Source organism: Thamnophis sirtalis, unplaced genomic scaffold, assembly GCF_051295495.1.
Source record: "Thamnophis sirtalis isolate CommonGarterSnake01/CBP01778 unplaced genomic scaffold, rThaSir2_p1.2 scaffold_11, whole genome shotgun sequence".
Lineage (NCBI taxonomy): Eukaryota > Metazoa > Chordata > Lepidosauria > Squamata > Natricidae > Thamnophis > Thamnophis sirtalis.
This window is the reverse complement of record NW_028261391.1, coordinates 4,256,089-4,280,739: the sequence shown is the minus strand read 5'-3', so window position 1 is coordinate 4,280,739 and position 24,651 is coordinate 4,256,089. Positions and strand designations below refer to the sequence as shown.

General features: G+C 46.4%; 2 protein-coding genes across 2 annotated transcripts in view; both read right to left on the bottom strand.

Annotated features, from left to right (window-relative positions):
* The window catches only part of CHRND (cholinergic receptor nicotinic delta subunit), a 23,367-nt gene extending 18,520 nt beyond the window's left edge, over window positions 1–4,847 (bottom strand). Inside the window, exons 1-2 of the mRNA XM_087726094.1 lie at window positions 4,751–4,847; window positions 735–880 (exon numbers count right to left, since the gene is read on the bottom strand). Coding sequence (XP_087582220.1) covers window positions 735–880; window positions 4,751–4,802 — 198 coding nt within the window. The 5' untranslated portion in view covers window positions 4,803–4,847. The remainder of the gene's footprint in view (window positions 1–734; window positions 881–4,750) is intronic.
* Window positions 4,848–8,414: 3,567 nt separating this feature from the next.
* Window positions 8,415–24,651, bottom strand: part of PRSS56 (serine protease 56) — a 39,368-nt gene continuing 23,131 nt past the window's right edge. Inside the window, exons 10-16 of the mRNA XM_087726057.1 lie at window positions 21,908–22,069; window positions 19,774–19,876; window positions 17,979–18,123; window positions 16,298–16,442; window positions 15,447–15,533; window positions 11,264–11,418; window positions 8,415–9,091 (exon numbers count right to left, since the gene is read on the bottom strand). Of these exons, the coding sequence (XP_087582183.1) occupies window positions 8,918–9,091; window positions 11,264–11,418; window positions 15,447–15,533; window positions 16,298–16,442; window positions 17,979–18,123; window positions 19,774–19,876; window positions 21,908–22,069 (971 nt within the window). The 3' untranslated portion in view covers window positions 8,415–8,917. The remainder of the gene's footprint in view (window positions 9,092–11,263; window positions 11,419–15,446; window positions 15,534–16,297; window positions 16,443–17,978; window positions 18,124–19,773; window positions 19,877–21,907; window positions 22,070–24,651) is intronic.

The following is a 24,651-nucleotide window of genomic DNA, read 5'->3' as shown; positions in this document are numbered from 1 at the left end:
TTTGTGTTTGTGTGTGTGTGAGAGAGAGATGTGACACATGATGGTGATCATATAAGGATATGTTTCATCTTTTTGACCCCTCTTTCGACAGACAGCCCTGGTTGATAACTGACAGTGGAGCTGCCAGCAGAGTCGGAGAGGGAGGAGGTTGGGGAGGAAGATGGGCCAGTCCTGGAGGCTGGCAAAGGTTCAGACGAGGGCTCTGTGTCGGAGGCAGAGAGGGGGCCAGGGCCGTCCGACAGTTATCAGCTGCCTTCAGAGTCGGACATCAGTGAGGCAGAAGCACAGCTGGAGCCTGTTCCCAGTGTGCGCATGCGCAGAGCTGCCAGACGAAGGGAACAGCTAAAGAACAGGGGTTGACTTGGGAGTAAAGCCACAGGTGGACGGTGAATGGCCCCTCCCAGAGGAAATAAAAGAGGAGTGGGCTTTTGCAGGAAACAATTCGTTAATTAGCTCGTTCATTTCGGGAGTGTGAAGATCTGTCCGTGAATCCCAGAGACTCTGTGCCCAGCCTTTCCTTGCACAGCACCTCATTTGGACAATATTTACATGGCCGCTTTCCAAGCTAGATAAGGTCTGTGGTCATCAATACGCCTTTGAAAGACTGTTTGCCAGGCCTGGCTGAAGGTAAATGAGATGAATTCACATGTATTTAAAAAAAGGGATTTTGTTGGCACCAGGACTCTGTCTCGGGCTTTTTGGGGGAAGAACAGGAGGCCCGAGGAGGACCTTACCAGGGTTAACAGGTTGGAAAGCGTCAGGGCCAGGCTGATGACCACGGTCTCATTCTTGAACTTCACCGGGCGCAGTTTATTGTCGTACTTTCTCTCGTCGAAAAGTTCCTTGATCAGCACCTCCTCCATGTTCACACCCAGGGCACCTGAAAGGACGTGGAGAGAAGACGGTGGAAGGGGCTGGGCTGGTGCGTTGAAGAGATGCCACTCAAACACCTTAGCCAGGCCTTCACAAAATGACAGATCAATTGTTTCTCCGCCTTGGCAACTTTAAGCTAGGTGGACTTCAATTCCCAGAATTATCCTGGCTGAGGAATTCTGGGAATTGGAGTCCAGGCATGCCGGCAGGGGAATTCTGGGAGTTGGAGTCCACACATGCTGGCTGAGGAATTCTGGGAGTTGGAGTCCAGGCATGCTGGCTGAGGAATTCTGGGAGTTGGAGTCCAGGCATGCAGGCAGGGGAATTCTGGGAGTTGGAGTCCAGGCATGCTGGCTGAGGAATTCTGGGAATTGGAGTCCAGGCATGCCGGCAGGAGAATTCTGGGAGTTGGAGTCCAGGCATGCTGGCAGGGGAATTCTGGGAGTTGGAGTCCAGGCATGCCGGCAGGGGAATTCTGGGAGTTGGAGTCCACACATGCTGGCTGAGGAATTCTGAGAATTGGAGTCCAGGCATGCAGACAGGGGAATTCTGGGAGTTGGAGTACACGGATCTTAAACTTGCCAAGGTTGAGAAATGGTGCATTTGCCCAATGGATGAGAAGCCCCATGGATTTGTAGTTGATCTCAAAGCCCTGTGAACCTGGCCTAATTTTATAAAGGAGAGAGGGGCCAGGCTGGGTTAAGATGTGTAATTTATGTAGGACTGTAAGATGGACATTAAAACTGGGGAGGGGGGGGGGCAAGAAGAAACAGCAAATAATTTCCATTCTGTTGCCATGAAAATAATCTAGACCTCTCCAAAAATTCAGTTTGGGTTTAAATGAAGGTCAGGATTTCTGGTCGGTAGCTCAGTTTTTAGCCACTGTGTTATAGGTTTGCCCTGACACTAATATTTTACGCATCCTCTGAGAAGTCAGGACAAGAAGCAACGGATGGAAACTAATCAAGGAGAGAAGCAACCTGGAATTAAGGAGAACTTTCCTAACAGTTAGAACAATTAATCAGTGGAACAGCTTGCCACAAGAAGTTGTGGGTGTGTTCCATCACTGGAGGTTTTTAAGAAGGCACTGGACGACCATTTGTCTGAAATGTTATAGCAGGAGGTTGGACTAGTAGACCACGAAGGTCCCTTCCAGCTTCTATGCTATGCTATTCTATGCTATTCTATGCTATTCTATGCTATTCTATGCTATTCTATGCTATTCTATGTTATTCTATGCTATTCTATTCTATGCTCTTCTATGCTATGCTATTCTATTCTATGTTATGCTATTCTATGCTATTCTATGCTATGCTACTCTATGCTATTCTATGCTATTCTATGCTATGCTATGCTATTCAATGCTATTCTATGCTATTCTATTCTATGCTATTCTATTCTATGCTTTTCAATGCTATTCTGTTATGCTATGCTATTCAATGCTATTCTATTCTATTCTATGCTATTCTATGCTATTCTGTTATGCTATGCTATTCAATGCTATGCTATTCTATTCTATGCTATTCTATGCTATGCTATGCTATGCTATTCTATTCTACATATACTGTATATGAGTCAGTTGCCATGCATCCCAATTAATTAACTATAAACAGCATAATCAACTATAAAATTATAAACAATTAAGATGATTAGGGGACTGGAGGCTAAAACATGTGAAGAACAGTTGCAAGAACTGGGTAGTTTAATGAAAAGAAGGACTAGGGGAGACATGATAGCAGCCTTCCAATATCTCAGGGGTTGCCACAAAGAAGAGGGAGTCAAACTATTCTCCAAGGCACCTGAGGGCAAAACAAGAAGCAATGGGTGGAAACTAATCAAGGAGAGAAGCAACTTAGAAGTGAGGAGAAATGTCCCAACAAACGTCCAGTGGAACAATTTGCCTTCGGAAGTTGTGAATGCTCCATCACTGGAAACTTTAAAGAAGAGACTGAACGGCCGTTTGTCAGAGATGGTACATAGGGTTTCCTGTTTGAGGAGCGGGTTGGACTGGATGACCCCACAAAGTCCCTTTCAACTCTGCCATTCTTTTTTTTTTTTCAGTTAAGATCTGAAGGGACGTTCTTCCCGGATGGATCTCAGTGTCGAGCTTCCCTCCTCACTTGCTTGTCACTTGATCCGTTTCCACCGGACGCTTCCCGGTTGCCAAAAATGTGCCCTGCCACCATGCCTCCCCGGCCATTCCGGGTTTCCGGAAATGAGCCATGTTTTGCTTGCAAAGAAACTTCCTTCTGTGTCTTCTTGTCTTTCGGTTGTGTCTAAAGGAGAAGTCACCAACCTCTGGGCCGTGACCCACTACCAGGCCCTGGCCTATTTGGAGATGGGCAAAGCTGGCTGGGGAATTCTGGGAGTTGAAGCCCACCAGGCTTAAAGTTGCCAAAGTTGGAGATCCCTGGTCTAAGCCACAAGGGGCCCTGGAGGTCTTCTAGTCCAACCCCCTGCTCAAGCAGGAGACCCTATATACCCATGAGGGCGAACCTATGGCACACGTGCCACCTGTGGTACCCAGAGCCATTTGTTAAGGCACACCAGGCGTTGCATGGGGCTTCTCATCCATTGGGCAAATGCACCATTTCTCAACCTTGGCAAGTTTAAGATGCGTGGACTCCAAATCCCAGAATTCCCCTGTCTGCATGCCTGGACTCCAATTCTCAGAATTCCTCAGCCAGCATGTGTGGACTCCAACTCCCAGAATTCCCCTGCCAGCATGCCTGGACTCCAACTCCCAGAATTCCCCTGCCGGCATGCCTGGACTCCAACTCCCAGAATTCCCCTGCCGGCATGCCTGGACTCCAACTCCCAGAATTCCCCTGCCGGCATGCCTGGACTCCAACTCCCAGAATTCTCAACTCCAGCATGCAGAGTTCAGCCTTCTCCTGTCCTGCCTTTGGGAGTTTTAGGGAATAGGTTGATCCCCTCGTCTTTGGGGCAGCCCCTCAAATATCGGAAGACTGCTGTCACGTCATCCTTACCCCTAAGGGACCTTGGAGGTCTTCTAGTCCAGCCTCCTGCTCAAGCAGGAGACCCCGTATCATTTCAGACAAATGGCTGTCCTGTCTCTTCCTGAAAACTTTCAGTGACGCAGCCCCCACACCTTCTGAGGGCAAGCTGACACAAAGACACACAAGCGCACAAAACAGTTGTTGTGCATGTGGGACGGCAAGCAGAGGAGGAATTACGGAAGAAGATGGGAAGGTCCGACATGTAAAAATGGAGCCCACCCACCACGATCCACCCACCCCTAGAGTGCAACTGTTTTTTTTCTACAAGGAAACGCCAAGAATTGGGGGAGACCCACCCCACATTTTTGCAATAGCAATAGCAGTAGACTTATATACCGCTTCATAGGCCTTTCAGGCCTCTCTAAGCGGTTTACAGAGAGTCAGCATATTGCCCCCAACAATCTGGGTCCTCATTTTACCCACCTCGGAAGGATGGAAGGCTGAGTCAACCCTGAGCCGGTGAGATTTGAACCGCTGACCTGCTGATCTAGCAGTAGCCTGCAGTGCTGCATTTAACCACTGCGCCACCTTGGCTCGGATTTGCACACAAATCAGTCAAGAAAAACTGCGTACGTCTCAACGCAAACCCTTCCTGAATCTCAAATTGCACCCCGCATTCCCTAAAAAATGTAGACAAGGAAGACTTTTTTTGCTGATGTCTCTCCCTGATAATAAAACCCCCAACTTTCAGAACTGTGGCTTCCTAAAGAAGCTGTTTCTGCGATTCACAAGTGCCAAACACGGGACTTTTCTAAAGCTTTGTTGTTCTCCGTTTGCAAAATGTTGCAGAGTTTTTCGTTAGGGCCGTATCGGTGCCCGCATCCTAGGCTTCCGGTGGGTTTTTGAGGGCATCTTACCTGGCAAGGCCAGCGCGCAAAGCAGAATGAGTTGAAGTTTCCGATTGTCCATCTTGGCTTCGGGCGGACTGCTCCCCGTCCTTCGGCTGCCTCTGTGCGTGTCTGACTGGGCTAGAAGCAAGCTTAATTTGGGAATGCGGACGGACAAGAGCAGCTGGCAGCTCGGGGGGGGAGGGAGAATTACGAGCCAGCTTGGGAAACAAGAGACTGGCATCCAGGTCCTAACTTCCTCTCTGAAATCAAGAAGGAATTTTGGTTTTTGGCAGCTGGCCGAGCTGGCCTGTCTGCTCCACGTTCCGTGCGTTCACACAACATGCTGAACTAGGTTGGGTCAAAATCTTAGCAGATGGTCTCACCCCATAGCCTCAGTGTCAGGCCTGCAGCCATCTTTTCTTGTGGATTTTTGGCCTGCCACACTTTCTATTATTCTACTATGTATTGTCTATGGTGGGAAAATGGGGGGCGGGGATTGTACGGAGTTAGATGATAGGTAGCCATAACAACATTCTTTCTAGAAAGCCAAGGTCATCCTTTGTCTCTGCACCTCTGCACCTGACCGGAACTGGATGGATGGAACTGCCAGCAGGGCAGTGGGAGATTGGTTTCCCCAGATGTGCCAAATTTATTTATCTCTTAATAAATTGGAACTTTGAGCAATACTTTTATTTTTGGATGCTATTTGGAACCCTGTCACTCAGCTTGAGTAGACCTATTCTCCAAAGCACCAGAAGGCAGGACGAGAAGGAATGGATGGAAACTAACCAAGGAGAGAAGCAACCTAGAACTAAGGAGAAATTTCCTGACAGTGGAGAACAATTAATCAGTGGAACAACTTGCCTCCAGAAGTTGTGAATGTTCCAACACTGGAAGTATCAGAGAAGAAGGATAGGGAGGGGGGAATAGAGATAGCTGGGGCTTTGTAGCCAAAACAAAATACTTTCTCTTGAGAACCAAGGACATTCCCATAGGTAGTCATAGAGAGAAGCTACCAGGCAACCAGCTGGCACATTGATTGGACCATGTGATTGTTTGGGGAAAAGGAGAAAAATATTTTAGTTGGGTGAATACTGCGGGAATATTTAATCTCGGTTTTCACCAGAACTGTGCCAATATGATATATCTTATAAAACTATTTTTTGAGGAATCTACCTGTCTCAGAATTTTGTTTGCTATGGGTGTATTACTTGGAATCTTGACAACAAATTCTTGCGTATCCTTTAACGTCCTGCGTGGCTCCAGATTTGGTGGCCTGATATTCCACCTTCTCGTCTATTCATAATAGACTGTTGCAAAATGGGACTAAGCCCACTTAGCAAATGTCCCATTTAGCAACAGAAATTTGGGGCTCAAATGTGGTTGTAAGTTGAGGACTACCTGTATGCTATTCCGTTATTTTTGTCAAAGCTGACGCCTTTCTAGGGATAGCCCACAACAGTATTAAAATGCGGCTGATTAGCCACGTGACTTAGCTTATGGTTAGGTAACAGCGTTCACACGAGTCTTATTGGGTTCAAAGAAAACCTGGGTGACTCCATCCATCCAACATACTGAGCGTACTTAAGGTTCACTGAGGCTCAAACAATTCAAGATGGTGGCCTGTGATGGCACCCTTGAAGCCCCGTCAGGCCTGCAGCCATCTTTTATTTCGGATCTTTGGCCTGCCACACTTGTTATTATTCTGCTATGCATTTTCTATGGTGGGAAAATGGGAGGAGGGATTGTACAGAGTTAGATCATATGTAGCCATAACAACATTCTTTCTAGAAAATGAAGGTCATCCTTTGTCTTTGCACCTCTGCACCTGACCGGAACTGGATGGGTGGAACTGCCAGCATGGCAGTGGGAGATTGGACCATGGGATGGACTGGTGGGTGTGGGGAAAAGATCTTGAACTTTCAACTGGGTGGGGAAAACCAGGAAGCTTTCAGATTCAGCTTTTCCCAGATGTGCCAACATGGCTCTTTTCATAACTTGGAACTTTGAGCAATATTTTGCCTTGGACTCTGATGTACTTTTGGATGCTATTTGAAACCCTGACACCCCCATCTTGCATTTCGGCATGTGCACCTGTCTCTGTGTCACGCTGTGGGACTTCAGCCGGTTTTGATCAGGTTAGGGGGCAACGTATCCTGCAAACCCAGAAAATGGTTTACAGTAGTCCTTGATTTACATCCATTTGTTCGAAGTAACAGTTGCATTGAAAAAAAGCGACTCGTGATTTATACTCCTTCCAGACAGCTGGTCAAAGAGGCCAATTATATGTCAAAACTGAACAGCCCTCCCTCAACAGAGGAGGGGGAGGGGATACGATATCATCTATCTCCAGTCTGCAGCACAGTCCTTTCAGCCGTTCCCCGATTCTCCAATTCTTCACACCAGAAGTGGTATTCAGCCGGTTCTGACCGGTTCTTGTCAACTGGTAGTGGAAATTTGGAGTCGTTTGGAGAACCAACTACTGGCTGGCCCCGCCCAGGGATGGATTACTCCTGGCATTACTCCTGGCACAGAACTGAAAATCAAGATGGCGTTCCCATAGGAGGTGGCTGGCCTGGGTCACTGCCGGTTCCAGCGACCAGGTCACCAAACCACTACCGGTTTCGCCAAACCGGTCCGAACCAGTAGGAATCCACCTCTAGCCCCGGCCCCATCTATTCTCTGCCTCCCGAGTCCCAACTGATCGGCATCTCAGCTGATCGGCTGGGTCTTCTTTTGTTGCCCAGAACAGGAGAACAGAGCTGGGAAGCAGGTCAGTGGGGTGGGGAGGGAATGGGGATTTTGCAGTAATGTTCCACTGCCACGCCCACCAAGCCACGCCCACCAAGCCATGCCCACAGAAAAAAGATTTGAATCCCACCACTGCTCCACACTCATTTGCACCCTCCAAGTGGCCTCAACGACCCTCTAAATCAGTGGTGGGATTCAGCCAGTTCGCACCTATTCGGGAGAACCAGTTGTTAACTTTCTAAGCAGTTTGGAAAACCGGTTGTTGGAAGAAATCTTTTGTTGTTTCCCACTTTACAGGGCTAATCCTGTAAGGAAAGCAGGAAGGAAACATTCTGGCGTTGTTTCTAGCTTAATCTTTATTGCCCTGCTTACAGAAACTGCCTCTCCGGTTAACCCTTGTTACCATTGTAACAACTAAGGCGAAGTGCCCATCGACCTGAGTGACATTGACTTGGCCACGCCCACATGATCACATGAACCACCGAGCCCCGCCTACCCAGCTGGTCATTAGGGCAGAGAACTGGTTGGCAAATTATTTGAATCCCACCATTGCTCTAAATGGAGGCAAATGACCAGCTGCCTGCAAGGGGTATCAATCCTTCCATTCCCCACCATCCAGTCGGAGCTGAAGAAGCTTCTTGGAGGAGAAGCAAAATGTCTTCAAAAGAAAAACCAGAAAATCCAGTTTCTGGTCCCAAAAAAGCCCTTTTGGGACAACCAGGACCTGGATGACTGACAATCTCCATAAACATCTGGCAGTTGTTAATAATAATAATTTATGAAATTTATTTCTCCCAGCGACTCTTGAGTTCAAGTCCAGACATCTTAAAGTTCCCAAGGCTGACAGACACTGATCTAAAGGCATTGGAAGGAAGTTCTTGGTTACCACCCCAACTAACATCCTGAGGTCCCATCCTGAAGAGAACATCCTGAGGTCCCATCCTGAAGAACAGGCAGGTATCCGTAGACCAGGGGTCGGCAACCCATGGCTCTGGAGCTGCATGTGGCTCTTTCATCCCTCTGCTGTGGCTCCCTGTCGCCGGTCGACGCCACAGTTTTGAGAGGAGTTGCGGGAGGGGGGGAGCACAGCACGCCAGAAGGAGACTCTATGGCAAGGAGCGGGTTTTCCGGTCAGCTCCACAATTGATAGGGCTTTCAGTTAGGACAGGTAGAGGAAAAAGGATGCCGTGTTAGGAGGAGACTCTATGATGGAGGAACCGGACTTCCGGTCAGCACCAGAATTGAATAGTGGGGCTTCTGGTTAGAACCTTTCTGTCTCTTTGAATGTTTAAGGTTGCCGGCCCCTGTTCTAGACCCCCTCCACTTCCAGCAGCCAGGTCTCCTCGGGAGTCAGCCTTGTTTTCCGGAATGTCCGCCATGGCCTTCTGCCTTCCGGGCTTGCTTGGCCGAACGTCCCCTGGTTTGGCCTTCCTGGCAGTGCCCTCAGGTCTTCAGAGTCCCCAAGGCGAGAGCGATGATTTCAGGCATGCTCCGGTAGAGAGAGTCCTGCTCCAGGCCCACCAGGCCAGAGAAGCTGGTGGCCTTCTGTCCAACAATGGCTTGGATGTGAGCTCGGTAGAGGCCCTTGGCGTTCTTGGAGGACAAGTCCACCAGGATCTGGGGGAACACGGGAGAAGAGAGAGCAGGAGGCCAGTAATTAAAAAAAAATCTAGTACAATCCTGGGTTGTATAAACAGAGGCATAGAATCAAAATCTGTGAGAGTATGTTCATAGACTGGAATAGACATGTTAACAAGTCAGCCAATGGGGACTGTTTGAATAGTGAAACATAGTATTTGTTTGTATGGGGCCCTAAGAGACAGTTTGGTGTCTGGATGTGGCTTACATTTGCTGAACTGTATATAAGAGCTGGTTTGGCCTCTGTAACTTTACAAATAGCTATCCAACATCTTCTTAAAGACTTCCAGTGTTGGGGCATTCACAACTTCTGGAGGCAAGCTGTTCCATTCTATTCTACTCCTAATTCTATTCTAGACCTTTCTATTCTATTCCTTATTATATTCTATTCCTTATTATATTCTATTCCTAATTCTATTCCTAATTCTATTCTATTCCTAATTCTATTCTTATTCTATTCCTTATTCTATTCTATTCCTTATTCTATTCTATTCTATCTAGAGATAGGTAGGTAGGTAGATAAAGAGATAGAGAGAGAAAGAAATAGAAATAGATAGAGAGATAGAGAGAAAGAGAGAGAGAGAGAAATACAGTAGGTAGTAGGGAGAGAGAAAGTGTAGTTAAGTAGGTGGATAAAGGGATAGAGAGAGAAAGAGATAGAAAGAGAGAGAGAGATACAGTAGGTAGGTAGGGAGAGAGAGTATGTAGGTAGGTAGAGGGATAGAGAGAGAGAGAAATAGAGAAATAAATAGATAGGTAGGTAGGTGTTTCTGCTGGCACAGCACTTGATCAATGTAATTCTCATCAATCAGTTAAAGAGCTTTCCAAAAGGAAAAAGAAAAGTTTTTGCACTCTGCAAACCTCCCCAAAAACGGACCGTTTTTCATGAAAACCGGCCCGTTTTTTTAAAAAGGCATGAATACCCTCAGAGTGCTCCTGGGGGGTGGGGGGACCCAAAATGAGCAAAAAACGGCCCATTTTTCATGAAAACTGTCCCGTTTTTTGTCAAAAGAATTGCATGCATAGCCTTATGGAGGCTTATAGAGTGCTGCTGGGGGGGGGGGGGCAAAAAAACGACCCTTTTTTTGCTCATTTCTGCCCGCCCTAGCCCTCAGGAAAGCCTCTGAAAGCCTCCATAAGGCTATGCACGGCCATTTTGGTGAAGGGGGCGGGGCTTCGGGAGACAAAAAATGCTGTATTCGGTGTATAAGACGCACCCAGATTTCCCGCCTCTTTTTTGAGGGAAAAAGGTGCGTTTTATACGCCGAAAAATACGGTATATTGTAGTATCCTATGTATAGACAAAGAGAAACTGAAATAAGGGCGGAGAAGTGTATTTACAATGGATGTATACCGAGGTGGAAATGTTGTACAGGAGGAAATTGCAATTAAAAAATTGTATTTTTTTTAAAAAAAACCTGTTTAATAAAAAATATTTAAAAAAAAGAATTGTCTCGCTTAGCCACAGAAATTATAGCAATAGCAGTTATAGCAGTTATATACCGCCTCATAGGGCTTTCAGCCCTCTCTAAGTGGTTTACAGAGTCAGTATTTCGCCCCCACAGTCTGGGTCCTCATTTCCGTGGCATGACAAAACCGCGGTCCACTAAAGCGCGCCCGATTAAAGCGCGTACGTGACGTCATCAGCAGCGCGACAAATAAAGTTAAAAATAAATTAAATTAAAATTAAAATAAAATTAAAGCAAGCCGATTCACATAAAGGTAAGGGTTAGGTTTAGGGTTAGGGTTAGGGTTAGGTTAAGTGTTAGGGTTAGGGTTAGGTTAACGGTTAGGGTTAGGTTTAGCGTTAAGTTTAGGGTTAGGTTTAGGGTTAGGTTTAGGGTTAGGTTAAGGGTTAGGCTTAGGATTAGGTTTAGGGTTAGGTTTGGGGGGGTTAGGTTTAGATTTACGGGTTAATTTTAAGTTTACTGCTCACAGCGTGCTGTTTTCATCGTGCTGTGATGACGTCACATACGCGCTTTCGTCGAGCGTGCTTTAGTCTACCACGGTTTTGTGGTGGAACCCCTCATTTCACCCACCTCGGAAGGATGGAAGGCTGAGTCAACCTTGTGGGCTCCACTGGGATCATGTGTATCACCCCCCTTCTTGGTGGTGGATGGGGAGGGCAGAGGGGGTGGCCGAGAGCCTCACCTTCTGGAAGTTCATGGTGAGATCCTGGTCAGGTACTTGCAGGATCCAACGGAAGTCTTCCCGCACGGAATGTACCCGCTGGGCAGATTCATTGGCTCCCTGGCAGCTGGAATCTACAGCTGGGGCTTGGGGAAAGAAAGTTGTGGGGTGAATCTCTCAGAGGGGAAAAAGCAGTGTCTGAGCCAGAGGTGAGTTCTAGCCGGTGTTAGTGCCGGTTTGCTCGTGGGCGCGCTTCATGTGCGCACTGGATGCACACCGCGGGCACCTACACAGTTCAATAGAAATTGTTCTGTGCATGCGCAGAGCTCCAAGACAAGATGGCGGCAGAGACTGCGGCCACCGGGGAACCGGTTCGGAGGCACAGCCAGCCAGTTCTGCGAACCAGGCCAGCATGTCGCTACCGGTTCGGCCGAACCAGGCCGAACCGGTAGGAACCCACCACTGGTTTGAACAGCAGAACAGCTTCCCTCCAGATGTTATGAGAGCTTCATCACTGGAGGTTTCTAAGGAGTGAACCAAGCAATCAATCTGGACCAAAAGATCTCCAGGGTCGCTTTCCAGCTTTATTCTTATTGATTGATTGATTGGCTTACTGACTGCTGATTGATTGATTGATCTCTCCCAGGAACATCCCTTTGCCTCCAACCTTGGATCTTCTGGGTTCAACACAACAAACCCCAAGAGACACAAACACAACAAATACAACACAACAAACGGATAGATTTCCAGCTCTATTCTGATTGATTGATTGATTGATTGATTGATTGATTGATTGATTAAAGTTGTGAATGTTCCAATACTGGAAGTTTTTAAGGGGAGAGTGGATCTGCTGGGTTCAACACAACAAACCACAAGAGACAAAATACAACACAACAAACTGATTGATTTCCAGCTCTATTCTGATTGATTAATTGCTTGCTTGATTGATTGATTGATTGATGTTTTGAATGTTCCAACACTGGAGGTTTTTAAGGAGAGAATGGACAGCCATTTGTCTGCAGTGGTACAGGGTCTCCTGCCTGAGAAGGGGCTGGACTAGAAGACCTCCAAGGTCCCTTTCCACCTCCAGTCTGATTGATTGATTGACTGACTGACTGATTAATCTCTCCCAGGAACAACCCTTGGATCTGCTGGGTTCAACGCAACAAACCACAAGAGACACAATCACAACAAATACAACACAACAAACACAAAACCTGCCATTCTCATACATTAGAGAGAGGCTTTTAGAAACATGACATTCTCCCATTCCAGAAAAAGCAATATTTTCAACTTATGAAAGAAGAAAGCAATATCTTCTCCTTTGGTGCTTTGATATTTCACAATGATACGGTGGCGTTATTAGATAATTTCCTTTTTATCTCTATATATTTTACAATAATACGGTGGAATAAAATGTCTTTTGTAACGCAGGGGCAGCAAATTATTTAACATATATTCTTAAATATTTAGGGTAGCAGTTTGTTAAATTCTGTTCGAATCCTTAAAACGGCAGTATTTTTCTTTTCCCCTTTCCTTTCCTTCGTTCCTTTCCTTCCTTCCTTCCCCCTTTCCATCTTTCCTTTCCTTTTTTCCTTTCCCCCTTCCTTTCTTTTCTCCTTTTTTCCATACCTTTCCTTCTTTCCTTTCTCCTTTCCTTTCCTTTTTTCCTTTTCCCTTCCCTTCTGCCCTTTTATTCCTTTCCTGCCTTCCTTTCCTTTTTCCCTTTCCTTCCTTTCTTTTCTCCTTTCTTTTCTTTTCCTTCTTTCCTTTCTTTCCTCCTTTCTCTTTTCCTTTCTTTTCTCTTTTCCTTTCCTCTCCTTTCCTTCTTTCCTTTCCTTCCCGCTTTCCCTTCCATTACCCCCTTTCTTTTCCTTTCCTTCCTTACTCCCCCCTTTCCTCTCCTTTCCTTCTTTCCTATCCTTTTTTCCTTTCTTCTTTCCTTTCTTTTCTCCTTTCTTTTCTCATTTCCTCTCCTTTCCTTTCGCTTTAATTTTAATTTTGTTACTGTTTTGCATTAATTACTTTTAATGTTGCATGTACCAATTTTATTGGTTATCATTTGTGCTGTGATCATCTATGGAGATTCTCACTCATTCTGCTCATGGTTGTCCCCAAAAGAATATTTTTTTTCAAAGAGCAACCGAACTTTTCTTAGTTCCAAGAAGGTTCCACCCTCGTTTGCAATACAGGTAGTCCTCGACTTACAACAGTCCATTTAGTGACCATTTGAAGTTACAACGGCACTGAATAAATGACTTATGGCCAATGTTCACACTTCTGACCTCTGCAGCATCCCCATGTTCAGGTAATCAGAATTCAGACACTTGGCAAGTGACTCGTATTTATGACGGTTGTGGTGTCCCCTTTTGCGACAAGCCAAGTCAAAAGGGAAGCCAGGTTCCCTCAACACTTGTTTTACTAACTTAACAACTGCAGTGGTTCACTTAAAAAAGGTCGTAAAACGGGGCAAAGTTCACTTAACAAAAGCCTCACTTAGCAACAGAATATTTTGGGCTCAACTGAGTCCATAAGTGGAGGACTACTTTTATTCAGGTGACAGAGATAAACCTCAAGCACTCTCAGAGAGAGTACTAATGACCAGAGCACTGCAAGGAATAAAAATCCTTCCACCCTCCACCATTCAGTCAGAACTGAAGAAGCTTCTTGGAGGAGAAGTGAAACGCCTTCAAGGAGGAAACCAAAAAAGTCCAGTTGCCTTTTGGGGAGAGTGGGGGGGGGCACCTTTGCACTCTGATCCTTTTTTGCAATCTTCCAAATTATTATTATTATCACAATTATATCACAGCGCTCAGTTGTTTCGCCGGATTTGGCATTGGTTACTAGTCGGGCCCCACCCAGGGGCCTAGGACGTCGTAACGTATTTTCGTAATATGCGTGCAGATCCAAGCAGTGCGGCTTTTTGCATTTGACTGATGGTGATTTTGTCAATTTTTAACTGTTTTAAATGTAATTCCAGTGCTTTTGGGATAGCACCCAGTGTGCCAATTACCACTGGAATTACCACTGCTGGTTTGCGCCATAATAGTTGAATTTCGATTTTTAAGTCCTGGTATTTCGCTATCTTTTCATGTTCGTTCTCGTCAACCCTGCTATCACCTGGTATTGCGATGTCTATGATTGTGACCTTATTTTTCTCAACCAGTGTGATGTCTGGTGTATTATGCGCCAGTATTTTGTCTGTTTGTATACAGAAATCCCACAAGATCTTGACCATCTGATTTTCGGTGACTTTTTCAGGCTGATGTTCCCACCAGTTTGTTGCTGTTTTAATATTATAATTTTTGCACCAATTCCAATGGATCATTTGTGCTACTGAATTGTGCCGCAATTTATAATCAGTCTGAGTGATTTTTTTACAGCAGCTGAGTATGTGATCAACAGTTTCATCAGCTTCTTTGCAAAGTCTGCATGATAAATTATTATTATTATTATTATTATTATTATTATTATTATTATTATTATTATTATTATTATTATTATTCAATTGTATCACAGCGGCCAGTTGTTTCGCCGGATTTGGCATTGGTTACTAGTCGGGCCCCACCCAGGGGCCTAGGACGTCATAACGTATTTTCGTAATATGCGTGCGGATCCAAGCAGTGAGGCTTTTTGCATTTGACTGATGGTGATTTTGTCAATTTTTATCTGTTTTAAATGTAATTCCAGTGCTTTTGGAATAGCACCCAGTGTGCCGATTACCACTGGAATTACCACTGCTGGTTTGTGCCATAGTCATTGAATTTCGATTTTTAAGTCCTGGTATTTCGCTATCTTTTCATGTTCGTTCTCGTCAACCCTGCTATCACCTGGTATTGCAATGCCTATGATTGTGGCCTTATTTTTCTCAACCAGTGTGATGTCTGGTGTATTATGTGCCAGTATTTTGTCTGTTTGTATACAGAAATCCCACAAGATCTTGACCATCTGATTTTCGGTGACTTTTTCAGGCTGATGTTCCCACCAGTTTGTTGCTGTTTTAATATTATAATTTTTGCACAAATTCCAATGGATCATTTGTGCTACAGAATTGTGCCGCAATTTATAATCAGTCTGCGCGATTTTTTTTACAGCAGCTGAGTATGTGATCAACAGTTTCATCAGCTTCTTTGCAAAGTCTGCATGATAAATTATTATTATTATTATTATTAATATTATTATTATTATAATAAATAGATACCACTGGGCAGTTGATTCTCCTTTTCTTCCATGGGGTCAATGCCCAAGCTGCGTTTCTCTCGCTGAGAATGGGTCTCGCTCACCAGAGAATCTGTCACAAAGCGAAGAAGGAAAGAGATAAATTTGGTCTGTTGTCCCAAAGCTTAACCCTCTAGGAATGAATTCTGGACATCTGCACTGTATGTCGAACATCAACGCAATTGAGCGAGTCCAGAGGTATTTCACGAGGAGAGTCCTCCGCTCCTCTGCTCACAATAGAATCCCTTATGCCACCAGGCTCCAAATTTTGGGCTTGGACAAACTGGAACTACACCAAGTTCTGACCTAAGTGTAGTACACAAAATTGTCTGCTACAACATCCTACCGGCCAATGACTCCTTCAGCTTCAACCGCAATAATACACGGGCAGAGAATAGATACAAACTCAAGGTCAACCGCTCCAAACTCGACTGCAGAAAATGCGACTGCAGTCACAGAGTGGTCGACGCCTGGAATGCTCTACCCAACTCTGTTGTTACATCCTCAAACCCCCACATAGCTCCAACCTTAAACTGTCTACCGTGGACCTCACCCCATTCCTAAGAGGTCCGTAAAGGGGGCGTGCGTCTCCTACTATCCCCATTTACTTGTACTCATTCCTTGTTCATGTTTATACTTATACCTGTTATCTAGTACCTGTACCGACAGAGAGCATGCACCGGAGCCTTCCCCAGACTTCAGAACTGGCCCACGTTCTTCCCCCAACCTCCTCGTCGTCTGAGTCTGCCTTCAGCTCCGCTGGCAGCTGGCGGCTCACAACACCACCTGTCTCCTGTTCTCCCATGACACGCCCCCCCCCCAATCTCAGCCACGTACCATTCAACCCAAGCGCTTGGACCGTGGGGGCATCTCTCTCGGGTGGGGCCACGTCTGGGAAAGCATCCCGGTGCAGTTCTTTCTGCAGCTGCCGAAGGAACATCTGGCCTTGGAGTCGCAGTTCATCCACCTCTTCTTCCGTCAGCTGTGGGAAGGAAAAGGAAACGTGAGAATTCAGAGGTCAGGCCTGAAAAAAGTCCCTGTTGTTGTTGTTGTTGTTGTTGTTGTTGTTGTTGTTGTTGTTGTTGTTGTTGTTGTTGTTGTTCTTCTTCTTCTTCTTCTTCTTCTTCTTCTTCTTCTTCTTCTTCTTCTCCTCCTTCTTCTTCTTCTCATCCTCCTCCTCCTCCTCCTTCTTCTTCTTCCAAGAAGCAACGGGACTTTCTGTTTTTTTCTTTGAAGGCGTTTCGCTTCTCATCCAAGAAGCTTCTTCAGTTCTGATGGTTGGGGCCACGTCATAGGTTGACGGTGTTGATGCAGCTGTCAATTGGTCTGAGTGGGGATTTGAACCTAGGTTGTTGGGGGCAATAGGCTTACTCTGTAATTTGCTTAGAGAGGGCTTCAAAAGCACTGCGAAGTGGTATATGAGTCTAAATGCTTCAACAAGCCCTGCTCCTCCAGTCGTTTGAGTTGCAATCTATTTTTCCCTCTTATTTTCTTTCTTTTTTAATTAAAAGTTTATTTATTTTTAGTTTTCAAAACAGGCACGACACACAAAAAAAATCCTCTTTCTTTACCTACTGTAGAAAGTGTATCAGTCGGTTACAAAAACTTTTCATGCTTTTCTTTCACAGTCACCCATGATTCATATTAATTCGTAACTTATAAAGCCCTTCATGGTATTGGACCTGGGTATTTGAGAGACCGCTTGCTGCCAATTACCTCCCAAAGACCCGTTAGATCACACAGGGTCGGCCTCCTCCGGGCGCCGTCTACCAGCCAATGCCACCTGGCTACTACCCGGGGGAGGGCCTTCTCTGTGGCAGCTCCGGCCCTCTGGAACGAACTTCCCGCAGGGATTCGGACCCTCACCTCTCTCCAGGCCTTCCGAAAAGCTGTCAAAACCTGGCTGTGCCGGCAGGCCTGGGGTTGATGAGTTCCCTTCCCCTCTCGACATGCATGGTTGTGTGACTCTTGCCACCTTCTTCTCTGCCGTCCCCTTCTTCTTTTGTCCTCCATCTTTCCCAGCATGAGGCTCTTCTCCAGGGAGTCCTTCTTCCTTCTCCTTAGGTGGCCAAAGTACTTGAGTTTCCTCTTCAGGATCTGGCCTTCTAAGGAGCAGTCAGGGTTGATCTCCTCTAGGACTGACTGGTTGGATGGCCTTGCAGTCCAAGGGACTCAATGCAGGAGTCTTCTTCTCCAGCACCAGAGTTCAGAGGCCTCCATTCTTTGGCACTCAGCCTTCCTTATGGTACAAACTTCACAGCCATCCATTGCAAGTGGGAAAACCACAGCCTTGATTATACACACTTTTGTTGGCAGGGTGATATCTCTGCTTTTTAGTCAGCTGTCTAGATTTGCCATCGCTTTCCTCCCCAGGAGCAAGCGTCTCTTAATTCCTTGGCTACACTCCCCAGTGATCTTGGAGCCCAGGGAAATAAAATCTGTTACTCCCTCCATTTCTTCCCCATCTATTTGCCGGGAATTGAGAGGGCCGGATGCCATGACCTTAGTTTTCCCATACCTGTAGGAAATGCCGGGTCTCCTGTCCAACAGGTGCAGCTGCAAAACGCTCAGCTGGGGTGCTCAGCTCCTGCACCCAGTCTGCCAGCTTGGGCCCGGTGCCTTGGAATAAGGAGGCAAAGGAAGGGAGATGGGGCGGAGGACGGCTGTAAAATTGAGGAAAAGGGGGTCAGGATCTTGCTTTCTATCTTCCATCAACAGAAGAGATAGTCCTCGACCTACATCCGCAATTGAGCTCCAAAATTTCCATTGCTGAGCAGACCCTTAAGTACATTTTCCCCGTTTCATGACCTTTCTTTACACCGCCGTTAAATGAATGGCTGAATTCTATGCTAATTCCTCTTTTAACTCCACCCGCAGCTTCTGCCACTCTTTCTACTACAGGTTCGCCATTCGCTTTTCTTACAACCGAGCGCACCTGCCAAGCTACTAAGCGAACAGCGAGGGGGAAGGGGAGGGGGAATCCATTGTGCCACACAATTTAGATTAGCTAGGAAGCAGGACATCCTGCTTTCTAGCTAATATATGTATGTATGTATGTATGTATGTATGTATGTATGTGTGTGTGTGTGTATATATATATACACACACACACACACACACACACACACACACACACACACACACATATATATACATATATACATACATACATACATACATACATACATACATACATATATATATATATATATATATGTTATATTTGTGCTGATAAATAAATAAAGGGAGACTAGTATAGATCTATTTCAAGCTATTTAGCTCTCATCAGCTAGCCATACCCTTGCTGGGAATTGAACCTGTGCTCTATTGCCTCTTAGGCAGATGTGTTAACCACCAAGCCACAGAGTTCGACTCCTTATCAGCCAAGCCAGGATGAAAGGTATATATTTAAAGTCACAACCCCTGGTATGCCCAAATATGGGAGGAAGATCACACTTCCATTCTCTGTCCTTCGGCTCGTCACAAGAGACCATCCAGACAGAAACCCAATATTTGTTACTGTTGCCTATTATCAGTTTCATATATACATTCACAATTATATGATCTCATAACTGTTATTAATAATAAGTATTTATAACAATTTTTCCCTACAGTTGACAATATACTTGAAGATTGCTTTCTTAACATCCCATAGATCCATCTTATCTTACAACGGTCCTACTTCTTCTTCCCTCCCTCCCTCTTTCCTTCCCTCGATTCTTCTCTCCTACTCCCCTTCCTTCCCTCCTTCCTTCCCTCCCTCCTTCCCCTTCCCTCCTTCTCTCCTTCCCTCCTTCCTTCCCTCCTTCCTTCCTTCCTTCCCTCCTTTCTTTTCTCCTTCTCTCCTTCCTTTCCCCCTTCCTTTCCTCCTTCCTTCCCCCCTTCCTTCTCTCCTACATTCCCTCCTTCCTTCCCTCCTTTCTTCTCTCCTTCTCTTCCTCCTTCCCTCCTTCCTTCCCTCCTTCCTTCCCTCCTTGCTTCCCTCCCTCCTTCCCTCCCTCCTTCCTACCCCCCTTTCTTCTCTTTCTTCTCTCCTTCCTTCCTTCCTCCTCTCCTTTCCCTTCTCTCCTTCCCCTTCCTCCCCTTTACCCTTACCTTTCTAGCTAATATAAATCGCGCAGCACAGCTGATCGGCGGGAAAACTGGTTCGCCCGAAACCGGTAGCATATTTTTTTACGACCGGTTCGAGCAAACAGCTGGGCATCTTTGCTACCAGTTCAGGTGAATCGGTTCGAACCGGTAGCATTTCACCCCTGCTTCTCAACCAACAAATGCCTCTAGTTGTGTAAACACACCCAAGAAAGACGCCTTACTTTTGAATGAAAGTCTGGGCCTCACGCTTCTGCATTTTCCGGAACTGGGACAAAGGACTTCCTTTTCCTCTTGCAATTCCAGCTTCTGGATTGGCAACCTGGTCTTTAAAGTAACACAAGAGTCAGTTTGGGGGGGGGGGGGAAGGGGAAATGTGCCATCTCAAGATTTGAAAACTGGAGCAGATTGGTCTAGATTTTAGCCAGTGTTTCTCAATCGTGGTGTTCTGACCCAGGCTTCCTTAGAAAGCAAGAAGCAAAATCTTGGTCCCGACAAAACCTCTTTTATTTACATGACTGTGAATCATTCACAGTCAGCAAGGCTTACCAAACAGTGTTTCAAAGGAATCTTTATCCACACGCACCTTATCTCGCTTGGAGAGCTGCCAGGCAAAACTTGGCACAGAATCTCTTATAGTCACAAACAGAACTTTCCACTCTTGACACGATCGAATGAACAAATTGTTTCCTGCAAAAGCCCCCTCCCCATTCGCTCCTCTTTTGTTTCCTCTGGGAGGGGCCAATCACCTCCAAGGTGTGGCTTTACACCTAAGTCAACCCTGCTTTCTTCGTTGTTCTTCTGGCAGCTCTGCGCATGCGCACACTGGGAACAGGCTCCAGCTGTTCCTCTGCCTCGCTGCTGTCTAGCTGCCCCTCCGACGCAGAGCCCTCGTCCGAGCTTTCCTCAGCCCCCCAGCACTGACTCATGTTCCTCCCCAGCCTCCTCACTGTCCGACTCTGCTGCCAGCTCTGCTGGCCGCTGTCACGGGCCACAACAGGCCAAGTTTGGTAGTAACCAAGTTTAACTTTTGTGAATGCAGCGGTACTTTACTATCTGGCTTGAGGAAATGTGTCGTGGGAACGGGACTGCATTTAAATAATTCAAATTAGTTTTCAGCAAATGATAGCCAGGGAGGGTTAGGGTTAAGGTTAGGTTTAGGGTCAGGAAAGTCAAAATGGTGGCTGTGAAGATGCAGTTAAAAAAAACTTTTTTGCCCAACCAAAGAGTTTCGATTTTTCTGAGCTTCCCGTTGATTCTCCCAGATTTCACGAAAATAAAATGAGGCTGAATTTACTACTCAGAGCTCTCTTAACGATAAAAGTACCCAACTTCTTTTTTCAGGGCCAAAAGGGATTTTTTTTTTTAACTGCATCACCACAGCCGCCATCTTGACTTTTCTGAACCCTCCCCAGCTATCTTTGCTGAAAACTAATTTGAATTATTTAAACGCAGTCCCGTTCCCGCGACACATTTCCTGAAGCCAGGTAAAGTACCACTGCATTCACACAACACACTAAACTTGGTTACTATTAAACCTGGCCTGTTGTGGCCCACCAGCAGAGCTGGCAGCAGATTCGGACAGTGAGGAGGTTGGGGAGGAAGATGGGCCAGTCACCACCGTCTCACTTAGCAACAGAAATTTGGGGCTCAATTATGGTCGTAAGCCGAGGACTACCTGTAATTCCCTGGTCTGCCTGTTGTGGCCTGCCAGTGGCCAGCAGAGCTGGCAGCAGATTTGGACAGTGAGGAGGTTGGGGAGGAACCTGGACCAGTCCTGGAGTCTGGGGGAGGCTCTGATGAGGGCTCTGTGTCGGTGGCAGAGAGGGGGGCCAGGGCCGTATGCCAGTTATCAGCTGCCTTCAGAGTCAGACATCAGTGGGGCAGAAGAACAGCTGGAGCCTGTTCCCAGTGTGCGCATGCGTAGAGTTGCCAGACGAAGGGAAGAGCTAAAGAACAAGAGTCGACTTGGGAGTAAGGCCACAGGGGGACGGTGAATGGCCCCTCCCAAAGAACACAAAAGAGGAGCGAAAGGGGAGTGGAATTTGCAGGAGACAATTAGTTCACTTCATTGGTTCCTGACTCTCTGAGGCTCCTTGCCAAGTTCTGCAGATCTCAGCCTGGCAGCTCTCCAAGCCAGATAAGGTCTGTGACTGTAAATCCTCCCTTGAAAGACTTGGCTGGAGGTGAATGAGCGGAATTCACAGTCAATTAATAAAAAGGGTTTGTTTTATCAGGACAAGGAATTTGGTTCATTCTCTCGGGAATCCTCGGTCAGAACATGGTCTGCCACAGGCACAACTACATTTCCCCCCCACCCTGCTGCCCGAAATTCACCAGGGGAGGCCCATCAAGTACCTTGGGCGCCCAGGTGCCCTCGAGGGGAGAAGAGATACCCGTAAATTTGTTCCACAAACTGGGGGACCGAATGTGTGAAGAAGGAAAAGTCGACCTGGGTACGGAAGAACTCTTCGGCCTGGCGCAGGAAATCCAGCAGCATCTGGAGGTAGGAACGGAGTTCTGAGGAGATAGGATGGTTATGGTTGTTATACAGGTAGTCCTCGATTTACAACGGTTCGTTTAATGACTGTTTGAAGTTACGATGGCACTGAAAAATGTGGCATGACAATTTTTCACACTTCCTTTCCCTTCCCTTCTCTTTTACCTTTCTTTTCCTTTCCTTCCCTCCTTCCCTTCTTTCCTTTCCTTTCCTTCCCTCCCCCCTTCCCTTCTTCCCTTTTCTCCTTCCCTTCTTTCCTTCCCTTCCCTTCTTTCCTTCCCTTCTTCCCTTCCCTTCATGCCATTTCTTCCCTTCTTTCCTTCCCTTCTTTCCTTTCCTTCCCTCCCCTCCTTTCTGTTTCCTTTCCTTCCTTTCTTTCCTTCCCTTATTTCCATTTCTTCCCTTCCCTTCTTCCCTTCCCTTCTTTCCTTTCCTTCCCTCCCCTCCTTCCCATTTCCTTCCCTTCCCTTCTTTCCTTTCCTCCCTTCCCCTCCCATCCTCCCCTCCCATCCTTCCCTTTTCCTTTCCTTCTTTCCTCCCCTTCTCTTTTTCCCTTCCCTTCTTTCCTTTCTTTTCCTTCTTTCCTTCCCTTCTTTCCTTCCCTTCCTTCCCTCTCCTCCTTCCCTTCCCTCCTTCCCTTTTCCTTTACTTCCCTTCCCTTCTTTCCTTTTGCTTTTCTTCCCTTCCCTTCTTTCCTTTTCCTTAATTTCCCTTCCCTGCTCTTTCCTTTCCTCCCCTCCCCTCTTTCCCTTCCGTTCTTCCCTTTTCTTTCCTTCCCTCCCCTTCTTCCCTTCCCTTCTTTCCTTCCCTCCCCTCCTCCCCTTGTCCTTTACTTCCCTCCCCTCCTTTCCTTCCCTTTTCCTCTTTTTCTTTCCTTTCCTTTCTTTTCCTTCCCTTCCGAGCTTCATAACCTGTTTTTTTTTTTTTAACTAAATGCCAAGGATGGAAGAAGGTGGATTTTTGTTCCCCATCTCCTTCTATTGTAATCCCTTCCTTATTAAGAAAAATGAAAGCTTCTATTCCTTGCAACCGAAAAAGAGGGATTCTGGCCTTATTCAGACTAATGCTATTAAAATCAGCCAATTTAAAAAAAGAGGCTAAATAGCAGAAAAGTGCAGGAAAGTAGCAGCGTGCCTGATTCAGGTGTTTCCGAGGGGCTCAAAGCAAGGAGAGAGCCCCCATTTATGGGGAAATTAACTTATTATCCAAAACCCTGACATAGAAAGCGGCTAATGGATTTCATGCAGAACCACTCAATTTTCCCAACACCCCAAAATGATAAACGTAAGAATAAACGCCGCGTACAAAACTCATTATTTCTCCATTTTTGCCGTAGCCCTGATTGCAAATTACCACCCCTGAAAATCACGGTTTCACTATGTAGAAAAGAACAGAAAACTACCTGTACAGTGGGAAGAAAGGAAGGTTAGTCCTAAAACAAAAAGAAAAATTCAAACTGTTTCCTATAATCCCCCTTTCCCCAATCACAAAATCGAAGCCATGAAAGCTCAAAAAAACCCCACCAACCCTGCCCCCGCAGTGGGGTTTTAATCACCTGCTTGCACCCATCATCTTTATCCCCCCCCCCATAGATGGCCGGTACCAGATCCCAGGCTGGACTAGATGACCTTTAAGGTCTCCACCAACCAGGGGTAAAATCCAGCCGGTTCTGACAGGTTCTGGAGAACTGGTAGTGGAAATTTTGAGTAGTTCGGAGAACCAGCAAATACCACCTCTGGCTGGCCACGCCCCCATCTATTCTCTGCCTCCTGAGTCCCAGCTGATCGGGAGGAGATGGGGATTTTGCAGTAACTTTCCCCTGCCACGCCCACCAAGCCACGCCCACAGAACCAGTAGTAAAAAAAAAAGGGGAATTTCACCACTGCCTCCAACTCTTATGATTTACAGGTAGTCCTTGGATTTTTGATTTTTGGAATTCGAGTCAGAAGCATCGGAACTTCCGGGTCGAAAGGATTAGCCGGCGACATCACTGTTGCTCTGGGGATGCCCAGTGGGGAGCTCCTTCCGTGTCCCCTGCAGAAGCTGGGGGGAAGGATGAGTGGTCAAACTTGGTGCATGGCAGCTCTTGGGTCTTGAACATAGCCCACACAGTGGTGGTATTCAAAAAAATTTACTACCGGTTCTCTGGGCATGGCTTGGTGGGTGTGGCAGGGGAAGGATACTGCAAAATCCCCATTCCCACCCTACTCCAGGAGAATGTTATTGTAAAATCCCCATTCCCCCCGCCAATCCAGGGGAAGGATACTGCAAAATCTCCATTCCCAGGGGAAGAATATTGCAAAATCTCCATTCCCACCTCACTCCAGGGGAAGGATACTGCAAAATCCCCGTTCCCTCCCCAATCCAGGGGAAGGATACTGCAAACTGACCATTCCCACCCTACTCCAGGAGAAGGTTATTGTAAAATCCCCATTCCCCCCCCCCAATCCAGGGGAAGGATACTGAAAAATCTCCATTCCCAGGGGAAGAATATTGCAAAATCTCTATTCCCACCTCACTCCAGGGGAAGGATACTGCAAAATCTCCACTCCCACCTCACTCCAGGGGAAGGATACTGCAAAATCTCCACTCCCACCTCACT